Genomic DNA, 19,075 nt, shown 5'->3' with positions numbered 1-19,075 from the left:
TTTCAAGTTTTAACTGAGTTAAAGAAGCTTCACTGTCACTGCAGTTTTTTCAAGCTGGAATTCTCCATTTACTGCTAGTAAAGAGCTTTATTATCACTTGCAGTAAAGTTAACTCCAAAGTTTTGAAAGTCACTGAAAAATAAATACATGCCATTTTTTCTGTTGTGTGTGTTAAATTTTAAACAATTAAACAAATTTAAAATGGCCCATGCATTGGTGTACGCACTAGTTTTACAACCTAGGTGCAAGTTTTTGGGCAGAACTAAGTTGGATAAAGAGTTGAAAGCACAGATTTCCTCTAAGTCTATAGGATGCAGAGAGCAAAAACAGCTCCTGTAGTCCCTCAGAGCAGTTTAGGTGGCCATGACTTTACTTGAGGAGTACATGACCCCTCTAAGACGTCTGTACGACATGGAGACAGTGCCTATAACCATTAGAATAATTCATATTTGTAGCCTCTCATTTTGGTTTATAATACCCAAATGTGCTTGCATTTATACTGAAAAAAGCAATTTTGTATTCTGTTACAGGTCTGATCATTGAGTTAGGCAGGAGTAAAATAAGGCAGATGGGGTAAAATGACTTTCCACAATCTACTATTTATACCAATGAGTATGAGCTGTGCTATAGAGTTAAGTCCTTCTTACATTGGATACAACATACTGAAAAGCTCAGTTGTCCAGAATGACTCCAGTTCTTTCATTTAATTTCATTGCCTACCTTCAGGGCCACAATATTAATTTTGTAATCAAAGTATATTTCTTTAACCCCAAAACATAACCATAGTACATTTAATGGCATGGAGAATAAGACAATTACTGCACCAAAGTATTAATTTGACTAGTACAAAATGGCCAAAATATGACTATCTTTCATCTAGTAAATACAAATGCCAACTGTAAAAACCTACCATCCATAGGAAGACTATCTCCTCCTTCCAAAACTATATACTCATTGTTGCCACACTGGTCCAGACAAGCAAAATAGATTCTCACAGCTACCATGAACTGCAAATTTAATACACAAAAGGTAATTTACTACAAGACAACTACACCCTCCAGTGGAAAGGTAATTTACTACAAGACAACTACACCCTCCAGTGGAAGTAACCTTATCCCAGAGGTTATTTCCTCTCCGTAATATCACACAGATGTAGTTTAAAGATCAGAAACCCTTCAGGGCCCTTAAAACATAATCACTTTAAGTTTCCCTGTCATACACTATAAAAGCCACGTCATCTTTTCCTCATTAAAATCTCATGTTGCTTCCAGAAAGGAACCTCAATCAGTTCCCTTAACACTGGTTAGGCAACACACTACAGTTTGCACTGCGAGTAACTTTTCACAATTCTTAGATCCTGAGACAGTGTACCTAACAGCTAAACACTCTTTTCCAGAGTTGTCTGTTAAAGAAATATTTAGACAGATGAGACATACAGCAACACTGCAAGAACAAACTGGTAAATACTAATTTTTGTCCAGAGAAGTATTACTTTGAATCAAAGGACCGGCAGAAAATTACTTTATATATAAAACTTGAAGCAGATTTCCATCTGCCTTAGCAGCTGTATGCTGAACTTGTCTGATAACTTCAGACAGCTAAGCAATTATGTATGTGATATCAGAACTGGCTAGGACTATAAATCTGACTATGTAACAGAACTATGCAATTTATTTTATATTACGAACATTCTGAATGCTTTATTTTCAGTTTGATGGCCGGGGAGGTCCACTGGGCACAAAGAGCCCGTTTTCAGTGGAGGCCCGGGGAGAAAAGCTCCACAAAACACAGCAGACATAGTAACAATTAAATAATTAGTAAAAATTATGTAGTAAAACATAAGCACAGTAGAATATCAACATAGTATGGTATACAGTGCATATTTACATGCAAATACAATTAGAGGTCAATAATACAGAGTCTCCATTATACTGAGGTTTTAAATCTTCTGAAAAATGCTATGAAAGAAACATCTGTAAGAAAACAGCAAATATGACTGAACTCCTATTGAGTAAGGTGGAAGGTAGTTTATGTATATGTTATGTATTAGGCAGGATTAGGTAGGTAGAGTGCAAGTGCATTTCCTGTTATTGGAGAGGTAGGAATGGGGCTGGGTTTGAAGTGATCAAAGTTCTGAGAAATTCTTAGAGGGAGGAAGAGAGTTCCATTGTTTGGCTAAGGAAAAGGATAGGAGAAGCTGACCTGAGGGACGGTTTGGTTTGTATACAGAAATTAGATTTTGGTGAGCAGATCTTAGAGTTCTGTGAGGGGTATATAGTGGTAAGATATTAGTTAGTGCAGGGCACTTAGTGGGTTTAAAAATGCGTTTGTGGGCTGTAGTGATATGGAGGTAGTCCAGGTAGTTGGGAAGTTCTAGTCATTGCAGTAGGTGGAGAGGTATGCAGTGGTGGGTAGAGTACTTGGTGGCAAACTGAGATTTTGTTGTAACAGGATTCCAGTTTAGGGGAGATAGAGGAACATAGGTTAATTAGTAGAGGGGCACCATACATTAGAGATGGTAGTAAATAAGTAGTGGCGCGGGTTTGTCTTATGGAAGGGGATAGAAAATGGGAGTTCCTGTACAGCATGCCAAGTTTCTGATGTGTTTTCTTAATGTTTAGCTGAATGCTGTGTTGTGTCTTTTGGCTTTTCCCGGTTAGGGGTCGCCACAGCGGAACTCCGGTCCGCTAATGATTGCCAGTTGAGTTTTACGTACCGAGTTGCCAGCTCTGACACACAACCTTCAACGAAAGTACGCCCATTCACGCACGTCTCCACGCAAAAGATGCTCTAGCTGAGAATCGAACCGGACAGCGTCTTACTGTGAGGCGACAACGCTACCGCAGCACCACCACCGCAGTGTGTTGTTTAGCTGAATTTGGGTGTCAAATATTGAAATATTCATCTGTAGTGACCCCAAGAATTTTAGCAAAAGGAACAATTTCAATAGTGGAGTTGGCATGGCTGATAATGTTGAAGGAGGTTTTGTCAAGAGGGTGAAATTTACAGGGAGAGAATAGTAGAATTTTAGATTTGTTGGCATTTAGAGAGAGGTGATTTTGAAGCATCCATTTCTCAGTGGTGTAAAAAGCAGTTTGGGATTTTGTTTGGAGTACTTGAAGGTTAGAAGCAGAGCAGACTAGAGTTGAGTCGTCTGCATATTGGACTATCTTGGTGTTAGGAACAGCTGTTTGGAAGTCATTAATAAAGATATTAAATAGCATTGGGCCGAGTATAGATCCTTGGGGGACACCGGTTGGGGTTGGGAGGAAGGTTGAGGTGCCAGTTTTCCATTTTATGGCCTGAGATCGGTCAGAGAGGTAGCTGCTGAACCAGGCAAGGGTGTTGTGTGAGAGATTAAGATTAGCAAGGTGGTTTATGAGATGGGAATGGAAGACCGTATCAAAAGCCTTGGAGAGGTCAAGGAGGACTGTGGATACAAGTTCTCCAGAGTCACGGGCATGGTTTACTATGTCTAGGAAAGAGATGAGAGCAGTTATTGTGCTATGGCCCGGACAAAATCAGTGTTGAGTTGGGGTGAGGAGGTGGTTATTTGTAAGGAATGGCATGAGTTGAAGGTGGATGCATTTCTCAAGTATTTTTGAAATAGGTGAGAGAATGGCTATGGGCCAGAAGTTGGAGATGCTATTATTTTTGCCTCCTTTGTGGAGGGGTAGGATGAAGGCTGCACGCCACAGTTTAGGAACATAAGATTCCTGTATGGATCTGTTAATGAGAATGCTAATGGGGATGGCGATGCCGTCTGCTGCGAGTTTTAAAAAGAGTGAGGGGATGTTGTCAGGGGCATTGGAGCCTTTAAGAAAATATTTCAGAAAATTACAGCTAACCTAATTCAGAATTAATTTAAAACTTTGTTTCCAAAGTCAGTGCCTCACAGCTCTCTCAGTGTAACTAAAGCTAGTTTGACAGCTTCTGTGGAGGCTATTTTGGGACTAAAAATACAAACATAACAGACAACAACTTGATACACTGGTACAGCACATAATCAAGATATGAAAAAAATACATATATTTTGTTCATATTCTGGATGGAAGTTTCCTTTAATTTACAGCATGATTACAACTCTCATGTACATATCACCTAAAAGCAACATGGGAAAGACCCTTCTGATTTTATGCTAGATTTTGCTTTACCTTCATTAGCAGGCTTCAAATGACAGAGCCTCATCAAGTCCTTGTGTGCCCAGCCACTTCTCCGTTTGTATTTGGTAACCGCCAAAGCCAAAGCCATGCCATCCTTTAAATTATACCAGTCTGCCACAGCTTTCCTCAGGGCTCGACCCCACATTCCACAACTCATCCCTTCCTTCAAATCCTTCTTGAGCTGGATAAATGTAAAGAGGTGGGTAGGGATGCGGCAGATCAGAGGCATGGCTTTAAATGCAGCCTGCTTTGTTTTAGCATCTTTACACTGTGAACAGACAGCAAGAGCAAACAGTATTGGATCCTGCTTTGCAGCTCGTCCTTCGACACTGAATATTTTTATTTCTTCCACCACATCACAGCCTTTTCCTTCTTCTAGCAACCTTAATAAAGTTGTAGCATTCTCATACCCTAGGCGTTTTTCACCAATATAGTAAGTCCCACCTTCAGAACCAAAGCATAAAAAACGGCGCATGCGGGTCATGTCTGAAACCTGCCAAACATAGCCACCTTCTGAATTTGGTACCTGACTCTCATTCAATGGCGTCATTTGATCAGTACCTTCTGGCTGTGCAACCTCTCCTGAATCTGCCATCACTTCCTCCTCAAGAGAAAAGATCTGCCAAAACAACAAAAACTCAATTTATTTATTTGATTTCAAACTACATTTAAAGCAAGCTATGAAATATGACAAATGGCAATTTTATCACATATTCAAAAGGAACAAACACAAGGTCTAGGGCAAAGTGTCATTACACTCCTTAGAAATGCCTTCTTACACTTCCACTGTGTATGTGACAGCACTGAAGTTATTTTGGAAATTACCAGCTGACTGAAAAACTACAAAACAGTATTAATTTTAACACAGAAGAATGAAAACAGATTTTGTCACAAGGGAAGGCAAGCTTTCACATCCCCACCCCGCTACCCAAACTTTACATACCAACTCTGATCACACAGCATTAGGGAAGGGAAAAAAAACTACAGTAGTCTTGAACAATCCCTGTTTTCACTCTTTTTTTTTTTGTTGCGTCTTTCGGCTTTTCCCGGTTAGGGGTCGCCACAATGGAACTCCGGTCCGCTAATGATTGGCAGTAGATTTTTACGTGCCGAGTTGCCAGCCCTGATGCACAACCTTCAACGAAAGTACGCCCATTCATGCACGTCTCCACACAGAAGACGCTCTAGCTGAGAATCGTACTGGACAATGTCTTACTGTGAGGCGACAACGCAACCGCAGCACCACCACCGCAGTAATCCCTGTTTTCACTCTAACATGAGAAATCCAATTGTGTTTTCTGAAGAATCACTATGCACATAAACAAGGCTAACCCTTTCCTACCCTATACAGTACATCTGGAAGTAAACAAATACTCTGATGAAATGACTAAATTGGCGTTAAATATTTTACCTTCAACTAAAACCAAGTTATTTAATACGAAACATGCCTGTTCAAAGCATTACATTACAGAAGCAAACTGATTTGCCCCTTCTCCACCACCAAATTTTTGTCTCTCCTCCTCCTTCAGGACACAGAAATACAGAAGTAAACTGGAATGTTCAATTAAAAACTGACAAACATTTTCTCAGCTAATCTATCAAAGTTGGAGCACCAGTTAACCAAAATTTATTTTTATTTTAATTTATTAATTTGCTATCTGGCACAACTAAGCTTACTTAAAGGAATTTTTCAGTCATAACCCACAAAAAAAAATCTAAAGTTAAAAGAAACAAAGATCGCAAAATAAAATTAAGTCCAAACATTAGGTAAGCATCCAACCATTAAAGAATAGCCATAGCCAGCAGAAATAATGCAAGTCACAGTAGGCATACAGATACACAGGTGATTTCAGAAACCGTCATATCTGGTTCCTGATTAGCATTCACTGGCTTTACTGTGATTAATTATGTATTAGTCAGTGTGTAACTAACCTTAATTAAAATGGTTAAACATTTGGGAGTTCACAGTCTCAAATAGCAACATACCTAAGGTTATACAACCCACAAAAATATTTACACTTTTTTAACCAACAAAATATAAGAAGGCTAACAATGTTAATGTCTCTGTCATTGTTGTTGGACATAGGTTCTTACTAAGCTCATGGCCACAGGGAGACATCAAGTATCTCAGCCACAGTGCCCAACACTGGTGGCAGACTATGTCCCTCATTAAGTACCATTCTATATTTTCAGTTTGCTTTCATGTATCATCAAGAACAGAAAGCTTATAGTACATACATTTACCCTATTCTTTGTTTACACAAATGATTAGAATTTGCATCTGGTGAGTGTTCATACCACACTGTAGCCTTGTTTTTGCTTAGATCAAATATTAACAATGTACCAAAAAAGTCACACTACAGCTCTTCACATAGTTGCTGACAGGACAGAGTCACTTGTTTGTATTATTTTTAAAGTATGTGTAAGCACTTCAATTTTGAGTGTCGCTTACCAAGCACTGCACAAATGAAATAAAGCAAACACATAAAACACAATATTACACATACTAACACTAAAGAAGGTGTGAAGGCTGCCAGCCTAGCTAGACAGAATTGTGTAGATTATTCTATGTCATTGCAAATATTAATATAACCCACAAGCTGTTTTACAAATATAAGAAAACTAAATGTAAGAAAAACTGTGTTACATGCTCTGAACTTCAAAAATGTAACCACAGTGCACCCTGCTGTAGGAAAGCTGATAAAGTAACACATTTTATGACTGATCTCAAATCTCTGAGACAAGATGGCTGGGCTAAAACATTCTTTCTGTTGTTTTGGGACAAGAGTTAATTGCTAGATTTTACATGTAAAATGTCTTTTATTGCTGTTGTTTCCTGGCCAGGTGCAAGCTTACTAAGAAATGTAAATTTAGAGTTTCTGTGAGCCTGGGAAACAAAATCAGGACTGTTAAGAATTATGTAATCTGAAATGAGTCAGCAGTGATGTATTATCAATTTAAGAGATCTGAGAGAGAAAGAGAGAGCATTTTGCATTTGTCTTCAGAACATCAACTCACCAGCACTTGCTTGCTTTGTTATGCAAGTAAGATCTTAGACTTCAGTACTTCTCTTAGTCTAATCTTACTATTTTCTATCTATGTCTAACTGTTTTCTATATTTATGTCAAACTATCCTACAGTATTGTTTTAAAGTTCCTGTGTCTGAACTCTTTACTAGTGCTGTGTTGAACTGATAAGATTTGTCTTGTGTTTTTATTATGTATTACTAAATATTTTTAAACCTTTCAACTGCGGCTGTTTTGTGTAGAGGTAATTTAATCTCTAGAGTACTTGCATGTATTTACTGATACTGTACTAAGCCACTCCAATATATTGCTTTAGCCCTGGGTCATACCTACTATTTGGATAATAATATTGCACAGTAAAAAAGGACACCCTTTGGTAAGGGCCTTATTAATAGCTGATATTACTGGTTGGTGGCAGTGGATTTCTACCTTATAGTCTGGGAGAGAAGGAGGCATAGCTGGAGAACCTGTGCCAGCCTTCCCCAAGAATGTGTGAGTTTGTATGCAACTCTTATCTCAAAGTGTGTGTGTCAGCTACTTGAGCAGGGACACGAAGCACTGGTTGGATAAAGAGGGTGCTGGAGGTTTTAGCTTGACCACTAGGGTGAGATCTATGACCTACAGTTGTGCCAGTGGGGAATCTTTTTGGGGATCTGGAAAGAAAGGGAGAAACCAGCCCTAAACTGACTGTGATCGCTGTGTGCTCTTAAGGGAAATTGTACTTTACTGTGTGTGTACTTGTTATCCTTCCCAATGTGCATGCCCCTCACTGGTGCTAGTGGTGAGGATTGAGGCTCCTTGATTACTGGGCCAGTACACGGGCATCACAGATTAACTGTTTGGCAGTGGTGGGATATCTACATCAAATATCAATTGCCTGACAGTGGTGAGTTAGTCACATCACATACTAATTGGCTTGTAGTGGTGTGGATAGTGAGTTCCTGTAGCTTGTGTACAGTGATCACTGAAGGTGTTTTTGTACTCTAAATTAGCCACCCAGTGAATATTCAGAGTTCAGATCACAATTGTTTTATTTCTTTTGTTAGCTTAGTTAGTCAGGGAGAGCAAGCAAGCATGTCAGCAGAGGAGTATGGCAAGCTGACAAGGAGCCAGTTGGCTGAGATGTGCCAGGCTAAGGGACTGGTGCATGGAAACCTGACTAAGACAGACATGATTGCAGCTTTGGTCACAGCTGCATCAGAAAACAGCAATCAGGAGGACGATCAGACTGGCCGTGGAGATGTGCAACACTCAGAGAATGGATAGCTCAACCTTTTTACAGAGGACTTAAAAATCCATCTAGCGAGACTCTAGTTGGAGGCCAGGAGTTTTGAAATGGAAGCTAAGGAGAGGCAGAGGCAGCACAAAAAGGAGATGCTGACTCTTCACCAGAGTCATGAAGGTAATGGGGAAGGGAGTGACCGGACCCCAGAAGCACAAAAGGTCAGTAAATTTCTTCTGCAGTTTACAGAGGAGAATAATTTTGATAGTTTCATTCATATGTTTGAAAGAGTATGTAAACAGTATGCTGTTGACCAAAGGCTTTGGGTACGGTTCCTGACTCCCTTACTCCATGGTAAAGCTGTAAATCTACTTTCCAAATTACGTGACATTGACTGTTTTAACTATAATGCTGTAAAGAATTGTTTGTTAGAATTTTTTAAGCTAACACCTGAAAATTTTAGGAAAAAGTTTCATGAGCATAGACGCAAGGCAGATGAAAGTGTGTGTGAATATGCTACTGAACTAAGCACTTATTTTCACAGGTGGGTGAGTGGATGTCAAATCACCACTTTTGAAGGGCTGGCAGACCTTTTGGTGAGGGAATAAGCCCTTAGCACTTTGCCTGAAGACATGATGATCTGCTTAGCTGATAGACAATGTACTACTTCAGAGGAGTTGGGGAAGAAGGGAGACCTATACCTAGCAAGCACGGCATCACTGCACAGGAAAGGGACACCCAGTGCTGCTCACTGGTCATAAGGAACCCATGGTGGGCACCCCAGACCTCCCCAACAGAATCTGCCAGTAGCAGGGGAAGCCACTAGTCCAGGTACACGTCCAGGACCTAGGGTAAAATGTTTTGAATGCAACCAGTGGGGCTATGTGGCATATAGATATCCATGGAGGCAAGATGGGGAACAATAGGTGAGGGAGCCAGTAAGTGGGAAGGACAAAATGCCAACAGTAGGTTGTCTTGAGACAACAGGGGTACCAAACCACCATCCTGCAGATGTCCTGATAGGGAAGGATTTTGATGAGGCAGTAGCATGTGTTTATGCAGTTACATGCAGTAAGGCTTTGAGACAAGCATGTGGGTCTGGTAGCCCGGGGGAGACCAAAACAGGCTGCTTGCGGCCAGGACTGGTGAGGTGGTTACTTCAGGGAGGGAGCTACTCAGTAGCAGTGAGATGGTAGGTGAGCCACAGCTGGTTGTGGGTACTGATGTTCCCTTGGATAGAGTGACTGCAAAGGTAGAGGTGAGTAGTAGTACCCAGGCTGACAGTGAGGCACCGCTGTCAGAGAATACCAGACTTCCTGTGGAAGAGGAGCTGGGAAGGGTTACAAAGAGAGCTGAGACAGGCTCAGCTCTCAGACCCTACATTACAAGGCCTGAGGCAGGTAGCAAGTGAGGCACCTGATTCTCAAGGGAAGGGGAAACCTGTATACCGGGACAAAGGGTTACTGTACAGAAAGTGGACCCCCTGAGGGAGGGCTACAAAGTGAGAGAATACAGCAGTTGGTAGTGCCTAGAGCCTACCATCTGGCACTTCTAGCTATAGCCCATGATATTCCCTTTGCAGGTCATACGGGCATAAAACATACAAAGAGATGTACTGTGCAGAACTTCTATTGGCTTGGAATTTCCACAGATGTAATACGGTACTGCAGGACTTGTGAGCAGTGCCAAAAGGTAGGCAAGGCAGGAGACAAGGTGAAAGCTCCTTTGATGCCTTTACCTGTGACTGACGAGCCATTTCAGAGGTTACCTATGGATATTGTGGGGCTTCTGAGTATCCCAAGTTTCACAGGGAAAAAGTATATCTTAGCGGTAGTAGATTATGCTACAAGATACCCTGAGGCAGTGGCTTTGTCCTCCACTGAGACAGAAAAGGTGACAAATGCTTTGTTAAAGATTTTCAGCAGGGTAGGTTTCTCAAAAGAAATATTGACTGACAGAGGTGCCAATTTCATGTCAGACCTGCTGGCTTGTCTGTGGAAGTACTGTGGGTGAAGCACCCGAAGACCACCCCCTACCATCCCCAGACTAATGGTCTTGGTGAGAGGTTAAACTCTACAATCAAATCCATGCTACAGGCATTTGCAGACCAGTTTAAGAGGAAGTTGGACAAATATTTGCCCCATCTGTTGCTTACAAAGGTTCTCCAGGAATTCACAGTTTTTTCACCCCTTGAGTTGCTGTATGGGCATAGGGTGAGGGTACCTCAAGATTTAATTCAAAATAAGTAGGAAGGTGAGTGTGAATCTCACAAGGAGTTTATTTGTGGCATATGACCTAAACCTCAGGACAAGGCTCAGGGAACTCATGGGCTTGGCCCAGGAGAACCTGGCAGAAGCCCAGCAGCAGAAAAAGGTCTGGTATGACAGGAATGCTCAAGCTAGAGAGTATGCTGTAGGGCAGCAGGTAATGGTTCTCATTCCTGTCAGACACAACAAGCTGCAAGCAGCTTGGAAGGGACCCTACAAGGTGGTAAGAAAGGTAAGTGATGTTAACTATATGGTGGACCTGCTAGGCAGGAGCACAAATTGTACCATGTTAACATGATGAAACCTTATGACAGAGAGGCCCTTGTGCTGAGTATTTGCAGTGGATTTCAGGAGGAGTCTGAGGGAGATCTGGTACCTGATCTCTTCAGTTAGGCTCAGACTGACTCCTCGGTGGAAGGGGTAGCAATGTCCCAGCAACTATCGCATAACCAGGTTCGAGAAATCAGAGCAGTGTTACAGGAGTTTGGGGACATGTTCACTGGGAAACCAGGTGGATACAGGACCCCAAAGGCCTATTAGGCAGGCCCCTTACAGAGTGCCAGAGACAGTCAAAAAGACTCTGAGGGAGGAGATATAGGAGATGTTGGAACTAAGGGTTATTCAAGAGTCCAACAGTCCCTGGGCCTCCCCAGTGGTGCTGGTGCCAAAGAAGGATGGCAGCACCAGGTTGTGTGTGGACTACAGGAAATTAAATAGTTGCACAGAGTCAGATGCTTACCCCATGCCTAGGACAGACGAGGCCCTAGAGCAGCTGGCTGGGGCTATCTTACCACCACTGATCTTACCAAGGGTTACTGTCAGGTGCCCTTGACTCCCAGTGCTACAAAGGTCAGCCTTTGTGACTCCTTCTGGCTTATATGACTTTGCAAAGATACCCTTTGGGATGGAAAGTACCCCAGCGACTTTCCAGAGGCTGGTAGATCATATCCTAGCAGGAGGGTTTGCCCTTGCTTTCCTAGATTATATTGCTATTTACAGCAATTCCTGGCAACAGCACCTTCAGCATCAGGGAGGTGATGGGCAGACTACAGAGGGCAAGGTTGACCATTAAGCCCAGCAAATGTCAGATTGGTATGGCAAAGGTCTCCTACCTGTGACAGATTGGGGAGTGGTAAGATCAGGCCAGAACTTGCCAAAGTGGAAACCATTCAGACATGGCCTGCACCTGTTACCAAAAAGCAGGTGAGGGCATTCTTAGGGACGGCAGGGTACTACAGAAAGTGCATCCCCAGTTATAGTACCATAGCTGCTCCCCTCACAGACCTGACAAGGAAAAATAGACCAGATAAGGTAGTGTGGACCACAGCATGTGAGCAGGCATTCCAGAAGCTTAAAGAAGCTTTGGGAAGACCCCCTGATTCAGCCAGTCCAGATTACAGCAAAGAATTTATTTTTCCGGTGAATGCTTCGGTCCATGGGGTGGGGGCTGTACTTCGCCAGATTTCTTCAGAGGGAGAAGAGCACCCAGTGGTTTATCTAAGTCGTAGGCTCCAATCCAGGGAGGAATGCTATGTAGCTGTAGAAAAGCAATGTTTAGCCATAGTGTGGGCACTGCAGAAACCTCAGCCTTATATGTATGGAAAAAAAATTCACGGTAGTTACAGATCACGATCCCCTAACATGGCTACATTGAGCCAGCCAGCAAAATGCCAAGTTGCTAAGAAGATGCCCAGGGTTGCAAGCATATGATATGTCAGTGCAGCACCGGAATGGGATTAGCAATGCCAATGCAGATGGGCTATCAAGACAGGGAATCGGGTAAGGTACACTCAGATAGACCTAACTCTCTCAAGCAACGTTTCTCAAGGGACACTTGAAAAACTAGCTTGGGTTCTCGAGAGGGGGGGATTGTGAAGGCTGCCAGCCTAGCTAGATAGAATTGTGTAGATAATTCTGTCATTGCAAATATTAATATAACCCACAGGCTGTTTTACGAATGTAAGAAAAAAGTACAGTTGTGTATACTTACCATAAATGTAGATGTTAGAGTGTATTCACTGTTGCAGTCATCACATTTGGGTTATCTGCCTGCAGGTAGCCCTCAGCTGGCCTGAATACCAGAGTCTTTGGATTTCTGCGTCATATGCTGTCTCTTCTTCCATGACGTTAGGTCGTCTGGGGTATAAAACATGCAGCCAACATCATTACATAGTTTTTCTTGCCCCAGATGTCAGGTGCCCCCACAATAGGAAGCAATTATATGGTATGGTACACCCCATCAAAAAGCAAACACACCAGGAAAAATAAATATACCAAACAAGAAGGAAAGGTCCAGGACTGCAACAGTGAATACACTCAAACATCTAAATTTACGGTAAGTGTACACAACTGTACTATGTTCTTCGTGTTTCACTGTTGCAGTCATTACATTTGGGTTGATTCCCAAAGCTAAGGAAGGGAGGAGGAAGTTAAAGAGCATTAGGGCCAGCTATTAAGCCCTGCAAGACTGCAGAGGCAAACCCAGCTCTGGATTTAAAAAAGATAGGCATGTGGTAATGCTTGAAGAACTCCAGGTAGCAGCTTCTAGGATGTCCCTGGTAGGGAATCCTCTGAGAAAAGCCGCAGAGCTAGATGCAGCCCTGGTGGAATGTGATCTTATCCCCTGTGGGGTAGGTTTTCCATGGTGCTTGTAGCAGAAATTAATGCAATGGGCTATCCATTTGGAAATGGTTTGCTTTGAAATGGCCTTCCCCTCTGCCCCTGCAGCAAAGCCAACTAGCAGCTGTTCAGATTTTCTGAGAGGCTTAGTCCTGTCCAAATAAAATCTAAGTTGTCTGTGCACATCCAGAGACTGCAGTATTCGTTCCCCTTTGTTTTGTGGATTAGGGAAAAAAGTAGACAAATGATGGACTGATTTGGGGCCACACTAGACACCACCTTGGGCATAAAGGAAGGATTAGTCCTGAGGGAAACCCTGTCCACATGGAAGATAATGAAGGGTTCCACTACCATGAGGGCCTGTAATTCAGACACTCTTCTTGCCGAAGTGATGGCTAGAAGGAAGGCTGTTTTCCAAGAAAGGAATTTCAACTCTGCTGTTGCAGCTGGCTCAAAGGGGGGAAGAGTGAGCTTTTCCAATACAAAGTTAAGGTCCCAGCCTGGAGTGGGAGCTCTCCTGGGGGGTTCTTAGATTTATGGCCCCTCTAAGGAATTGTTTTAGCAAGGGGTGAGAGAAGAGGGGTGGCTCAGTATTATAATGTGCTGAAATGTCAAAGGCATGAATTTTAATTGACGAGAAGGATAGGTCTTTCTGGAGCATTTCTGTTAAGTACTGTAGAGTATGAGGTAACCAAAAAAGGAGAAGTAGAAATGCTACACTATGCTGGATGCCTCAGAAGAACGCAAATACCAACAAGTTGTAATCCACAGATTTAATATAAAACAATAAAAAATGATGTTAGATTAAGCGCTTTCATCCACATGCAATGTGGACTTCTTCAGAATAATATCAATTAATCAATTAAGCTATTCAATACTTTTTTGGCGCAAAAACAAAGAATTGAAAAAACAGCTTCATTTAAAGAAGAAATACATTTTTTTAAAACAATACATTTCTATAAAAAATACATATGTGCTTCACATGTACTAAGTAATGCATTTAATACTCATGTCCTTGTTATGATTTATAATTTATCCCTGCCTAACATGTTCCAAAATAGCAAATCTAAAATGATGACTTTCCCCATGTATGTCTATATGTCTAAACAATGCATTAGATTTGTCTTTTCTTTTTATGGCATACAAATGGTCATAAATTCTCCTTTTGAACATTCTCTCCGTTTTACCTATGTAAAAACTCGGACAAGTCATACATTTGGCCATGTATACAATATACCTAGTGTTGCAATTACCATACTGAAATGCAATTCTAGTCCTATTTATAGTCTCCAAAATAATGCCTTCAATTTCTAATATAACTTGACACTAGTCTACAGCTACCACATTTTATAGTACGTCTATTCTGCTTATGTTCCTGACCATGTTGCCCCTCTCCAAAATCATCTTTACATTTTTTCCCATTTTGTATACGAACATTGGGGTGTCTCCGACTTTATTTTTTATTTCATTATCTGTCATAAGCATATTCCAGTTCCTATACAGGATCCGCTTATTTTGATTCACTTGGGGTATCCCCTAGCACTAAATAATGTTTTTATAAAGTCAATTTCATCAAGCATTTCTGAGTATGTGGACGTCATTCTAGCTGCTCGTATACACTATCCTTTAAATATATTTCTCATCATTTTTTGAGGATGGTTGCTAGAAAACCCCAAATAATTATTGGAGAAAGTGTCTTTCCTGTGTATACGAGACTTGAATCCATTGGCTGTACTAGATATAAACGTATCCAGATACGCAATACCTTCAGTGCTGTAGGAGTGTGTGAACTTTAAATAATCCCCTGTATTGTTCATGAATTCAATGAACTTGTCTATTATATGTACTGGGCCATCCCATATTATAAGAATATCATCCAAGAATCTTGAATAATATCTTACATACTTAAAATATTCACTTTTGAAGATGTTCTTAGTCTCCCAATCTAGCATGACCAGGTTGCAAAAATGGGGGCACACGCAGCCCCCATTGCTACTCCTCTGGTCTGCTTGTAAAATTCACCCTCAAAATATATATAATTATGTTCCAGTACAATGGACATAAGTTCCATTATTAAATTAATTTGTTCCCATTCTAAGCCTGAATAATGCCTAATACTGTTACAGAAACTTTCTAATCCTTTTTGTTTGGGAATGCATGAAAATAAATCTATCACATCCACTGTAATGTAAACAATTCCTTCCTTATTCAGGGGATACCCAATGCACTTGTTGAATGATGTTAAGGAGTATGTAAGTTAGTGAATGGGGTACAAAATATTCTCCAGTATTAGGAAAAGAACAGTCAATAACTACTGTTGTGATCAATAATTTGGATGAAAGGTATAACAAGGCTTGTATTTTGGAATACACACCCCAAGTGAATCAAATAAAGCGGATCCTATATAGGAACTGGAATATACTTATGACAGATAATGAAATAAAAAATATAGTCGGAGACACCCCAATGTTCGTATACAAAAATGAGGAAAAATGTAAAGATGATTTTGGAGAGGGGCAACATGGTCAGGAACATAAGCAGAATAGACACACTATAAAATGTGGTAGCTGTAGACAGTGTCAAGTTATATTAGAAATTGAAGGCATTATTTTGGAGAATATAAATAGGACTAGAATTACATTTCAGTATGGTAATTGCAACACTAGGTATATTGTATACATGGCCAAATGTATGACCTCTCCGAGTTTTTACATAGGTAAAATGGGGAGAATGTTCAAAAGGAGAATTTATGACCATTTGTATGCCATAAAAAGAAAAGACAAATCTAATGCATTGTTTAGACATATAGACATACATGGGGAAAGTCATTATTTTAGATTTGCTATTTTGGAACACGTTAGGCAGGGACAAAGAAGAAGCAATTATAAAGCCTTATTAGGCTTGAAGGAAGTTAGATGGCAGACACCGACTGATGCTTCCAATGAACCAGGCTTAAACGACTATATTACAATTAAACCTAAAGTACAGGTTAACTTGTAGGATCCGTAAGATTATGCTTTTATAGACTGTATTGTAATTCATTTTTCAGTTTTAGAAAATGAATGTTGAATGCCACTCTCACTGGTATCAGTATTGATATTGATTTTATTTTTAATTTTAATACTATTTGATATTGGTAGATTTATTGATTTACAAGATGTTAATGAAATAAAGATGAAGCATAATATAATACTGAACTATCAAATTACTGCACAAACCACAGGTATTATTATACACTACAAAATATAAATTACAAATCACAAATTATAAATCATAACAAGGACATAAGAGTATTAAATACATTACTCATATGTATTTTTTATAGAAATGCATTGTTTTTTAAAAAAAAAATGTATTTCTTCTTTAAATGAAGCTGTTTTTTCAATTTGTTGTTTTGGCGCCAAAAAAAGTATTTAAAAGCTTAATTGATGTTAGTCTGAAGAAGTCCACATTGCATGAGGATGAAAGCGCTTAATCTAACATCATTTTTATTGTTTTATATTAAATCTGTGGAGTACAACTTGTTGGTGTTTGCGTTCTTCTGAGGCATCCAGCATCGTGTAGCGTTTCTACTACTCCTTTTTTGGTTACATATTGTCGTTCGAACGCTATTGTGTGGTGTTGTAGAATATGAGGTAAGCTGGGAACCGTTGTGCCCATCCCCTGAGCCTGGCTCAAGGAACAGTATCTTTTCCACTTTTCAGCATAGGATTTTCTAGTACTAGGTCTCCTTGCCCCCAGAATGACATCCAGCATCTGCTTACTGAGGGATGCTAGAGGAGAGCTCAAGGAATTAGCCAGGCTGCAAGGTTCAGGGTTTGAAGCTGAAGGTGCAAAATCTGGCCCCCCTGCTGGGATAGCAGGGAAGGGGTCTGAGGCAGGTGCCATGGTTGCAGCAATGTCATACTGCGCAAGAGGGGGTACCAGTGCTGGCGTGGTCAGACTGGTGCAATCAGTATTGTCCTTGGCTTGTCCTGTTTGATCTTTAGAAGAACCTTCCAGAGGAGAGGAAGAGGGGGAAAGGCATAAACAAAGAGGCTTTCTCAGGTAAAGGATAGGGCATCCACTTTCCGAGCTTGACTGTGAGGAGTTCTTGTGCAGCATTTGTTCAATTTGTAGTTCTGAGGGGAGGCAAACAGGTCTACCTCTGGAGTCCCCCATTTGTTCCTCAAGAGGTGAATATTTTGGGTTCTAGTTTCCATTTGTGTGGGTCCATGAGATTTCTGCTTAAGTCGTCTGTCAGTGAATTTAGTTTGCCTGGCAGGAATTAAGCTTGTAGGTGTACTTGGTAACTCAAGGCTGTGTTCCACAGAGCCATGGCTAGTCTGCAAAGAGGGTATGAGTGGGATCCCCCCTGCTTGTTTATGTACCACATAACTGTGGTGTTGTCTGTCTTTACTAACAGTTGTTCTGGAAGAATACAGTCTTTGAAGGCTGTCAGAGCATTCTGTACAGCTAACATTTCTTTTTGATTGATATGCATCTGCATCTGTCTCGGGTTTCATTTGCCCTGAATGCACTGCCCTGCCATGTGAGCCCCCCCAAGCATAGTCTGATGCGCCTGTTGTTAGGATTTGGGCGGCAGGGGGTAGAGTGAAAGGGAGTCCCTTGTTATGGTAGCAGGCCTCTGCCCACCAAAGGCACTCTGTCTTCATTACAAGGAATGATAGGAATCATTGTTTCTAGGTCCTGAGAATGTTGACACCATAGGCTTTTTAGATACCATTGGAGTTTCCTCATATGCAGTCTAGCATATGGAATTAGTAGAATGCAAGAGGCCATGAACCCCAGGGCTTACAGTATTTTCCTTGCAGATAGCTGGGGATATGTGGCCAATAGTTTGAAGTAGGTTATCAAATAAACTTGTTGCTCCGGAGTGAGGAATGCCATCTGGGAAGCTGTGTTCAAGCTTGCTCCCAGGAATACAATCTGTTGGCAGGGTACTAGGTGATATTTCTTTTCGCTGATGGTATACCCCAGTCAGGTTAGATGTTTCTTTACGAATGCCAGGTGTTATAATAGCAAGTCCTGGCTTTCTGCCTGAATCAGACAATTGTCCAAGTATGGGTAAATTTGAATATTTCTCTGCTGCAAAATGCAATGGCTGGAGGTAGACACTTTGTGAATTCCCTGGGTGCAGTAGATAAGCCAAAGGGAAGTGCAGAGAACTGATAGTGCATGGAGCCTGCCCTGAAGCGTAGGTATTTCCTGCAAGATTCTCTTATTGGGATGTGCAGGTAAGCTTCCTTTAAGTCTAGGGTTGCCAGCCAGGCATCCTTGGCTAGCATGGGAAGAAGCTGTTGAAGAGTTAACATTTTGAATTTTGGAACTACCAGAAAGGTGTTGAGAATAGAGAGTTCCAGGATAGAACGTCAGGAGTTGTCTTTTCTGGGTATCAGAAAAAGTCTTGAATAAAAACCTTGTCCCCTTTGTTCTGCTGGGACAGGTTGAATAGCCCTGATACTGAGAAGAGAGAGAACCGCTGTTCGGCCTCTGCCCACTGATTTGGGGGTAGGTCTGGCCAACCGTTTGGGTTTGGTAGTGTGTGGAAGTGGAATCTGTATCCTTGGGAAACTATGTTCAAAACCCATTTGTCCTGGGTAATGAGTTCCCAGTTTTTTGCATGCAGGGCGAGCTTTCCTCCTAAGGGAGCAGGTAGTTGAGCAGGGCTTGAAAGGGTTAAGGTTAAGTCATTGTGCCATTTTTCTGTAGGGGGGTGGCTTACGACTCCCTGCTTTGGAAGTGGGAGCCCCCCACTGCTTAGGTCTGTGCGTAGCC

At 41.3% G+C, this 19,075-nt stretch overlaps 1 protein-coding gene across 1 annotated transcript in view; it reads right to left on the bottom strand.

Moving 5' to 3' along the window:
• RO60 (Ro60, Y RNA binding protein) overlaps positions 1–19,075 on the bottom strand; it is an 837,759-nt gene that overhangs the window by 640,839 nt on the left and 177,845 nt on the right. The window contains exon 3 of the mRNA XM_044086777.1: positions 4,150–4,782. Within this exon, the coding sequence (XP_043942712.1) occupies positions 4,150–4,782 (633 nt within the window). The remainder of the gene's footprint in view (positions 1–4,149; positions 4,783–19,075) is intronic.

Source organism: Protopterus annectens, chromosome 10.part0, assembly GCF_019279795.1.
Source record: "Protopterus annectens isolate FY-2018-M chromosome 10.part0, PAN1.0, whole genome shotgun sequence".
Classification (NCBI taxonomy): Eukaryota; Metazoa; Chordata; order Ceratodontiformes; family Protopteridae; genus Protopterus; species Protopterus annectens.
The sequence above is the reverse complement of the archived record's forward strand: the minus strand, read 5'-3'. Positions and strand labels throughout refer to the sequence as shown.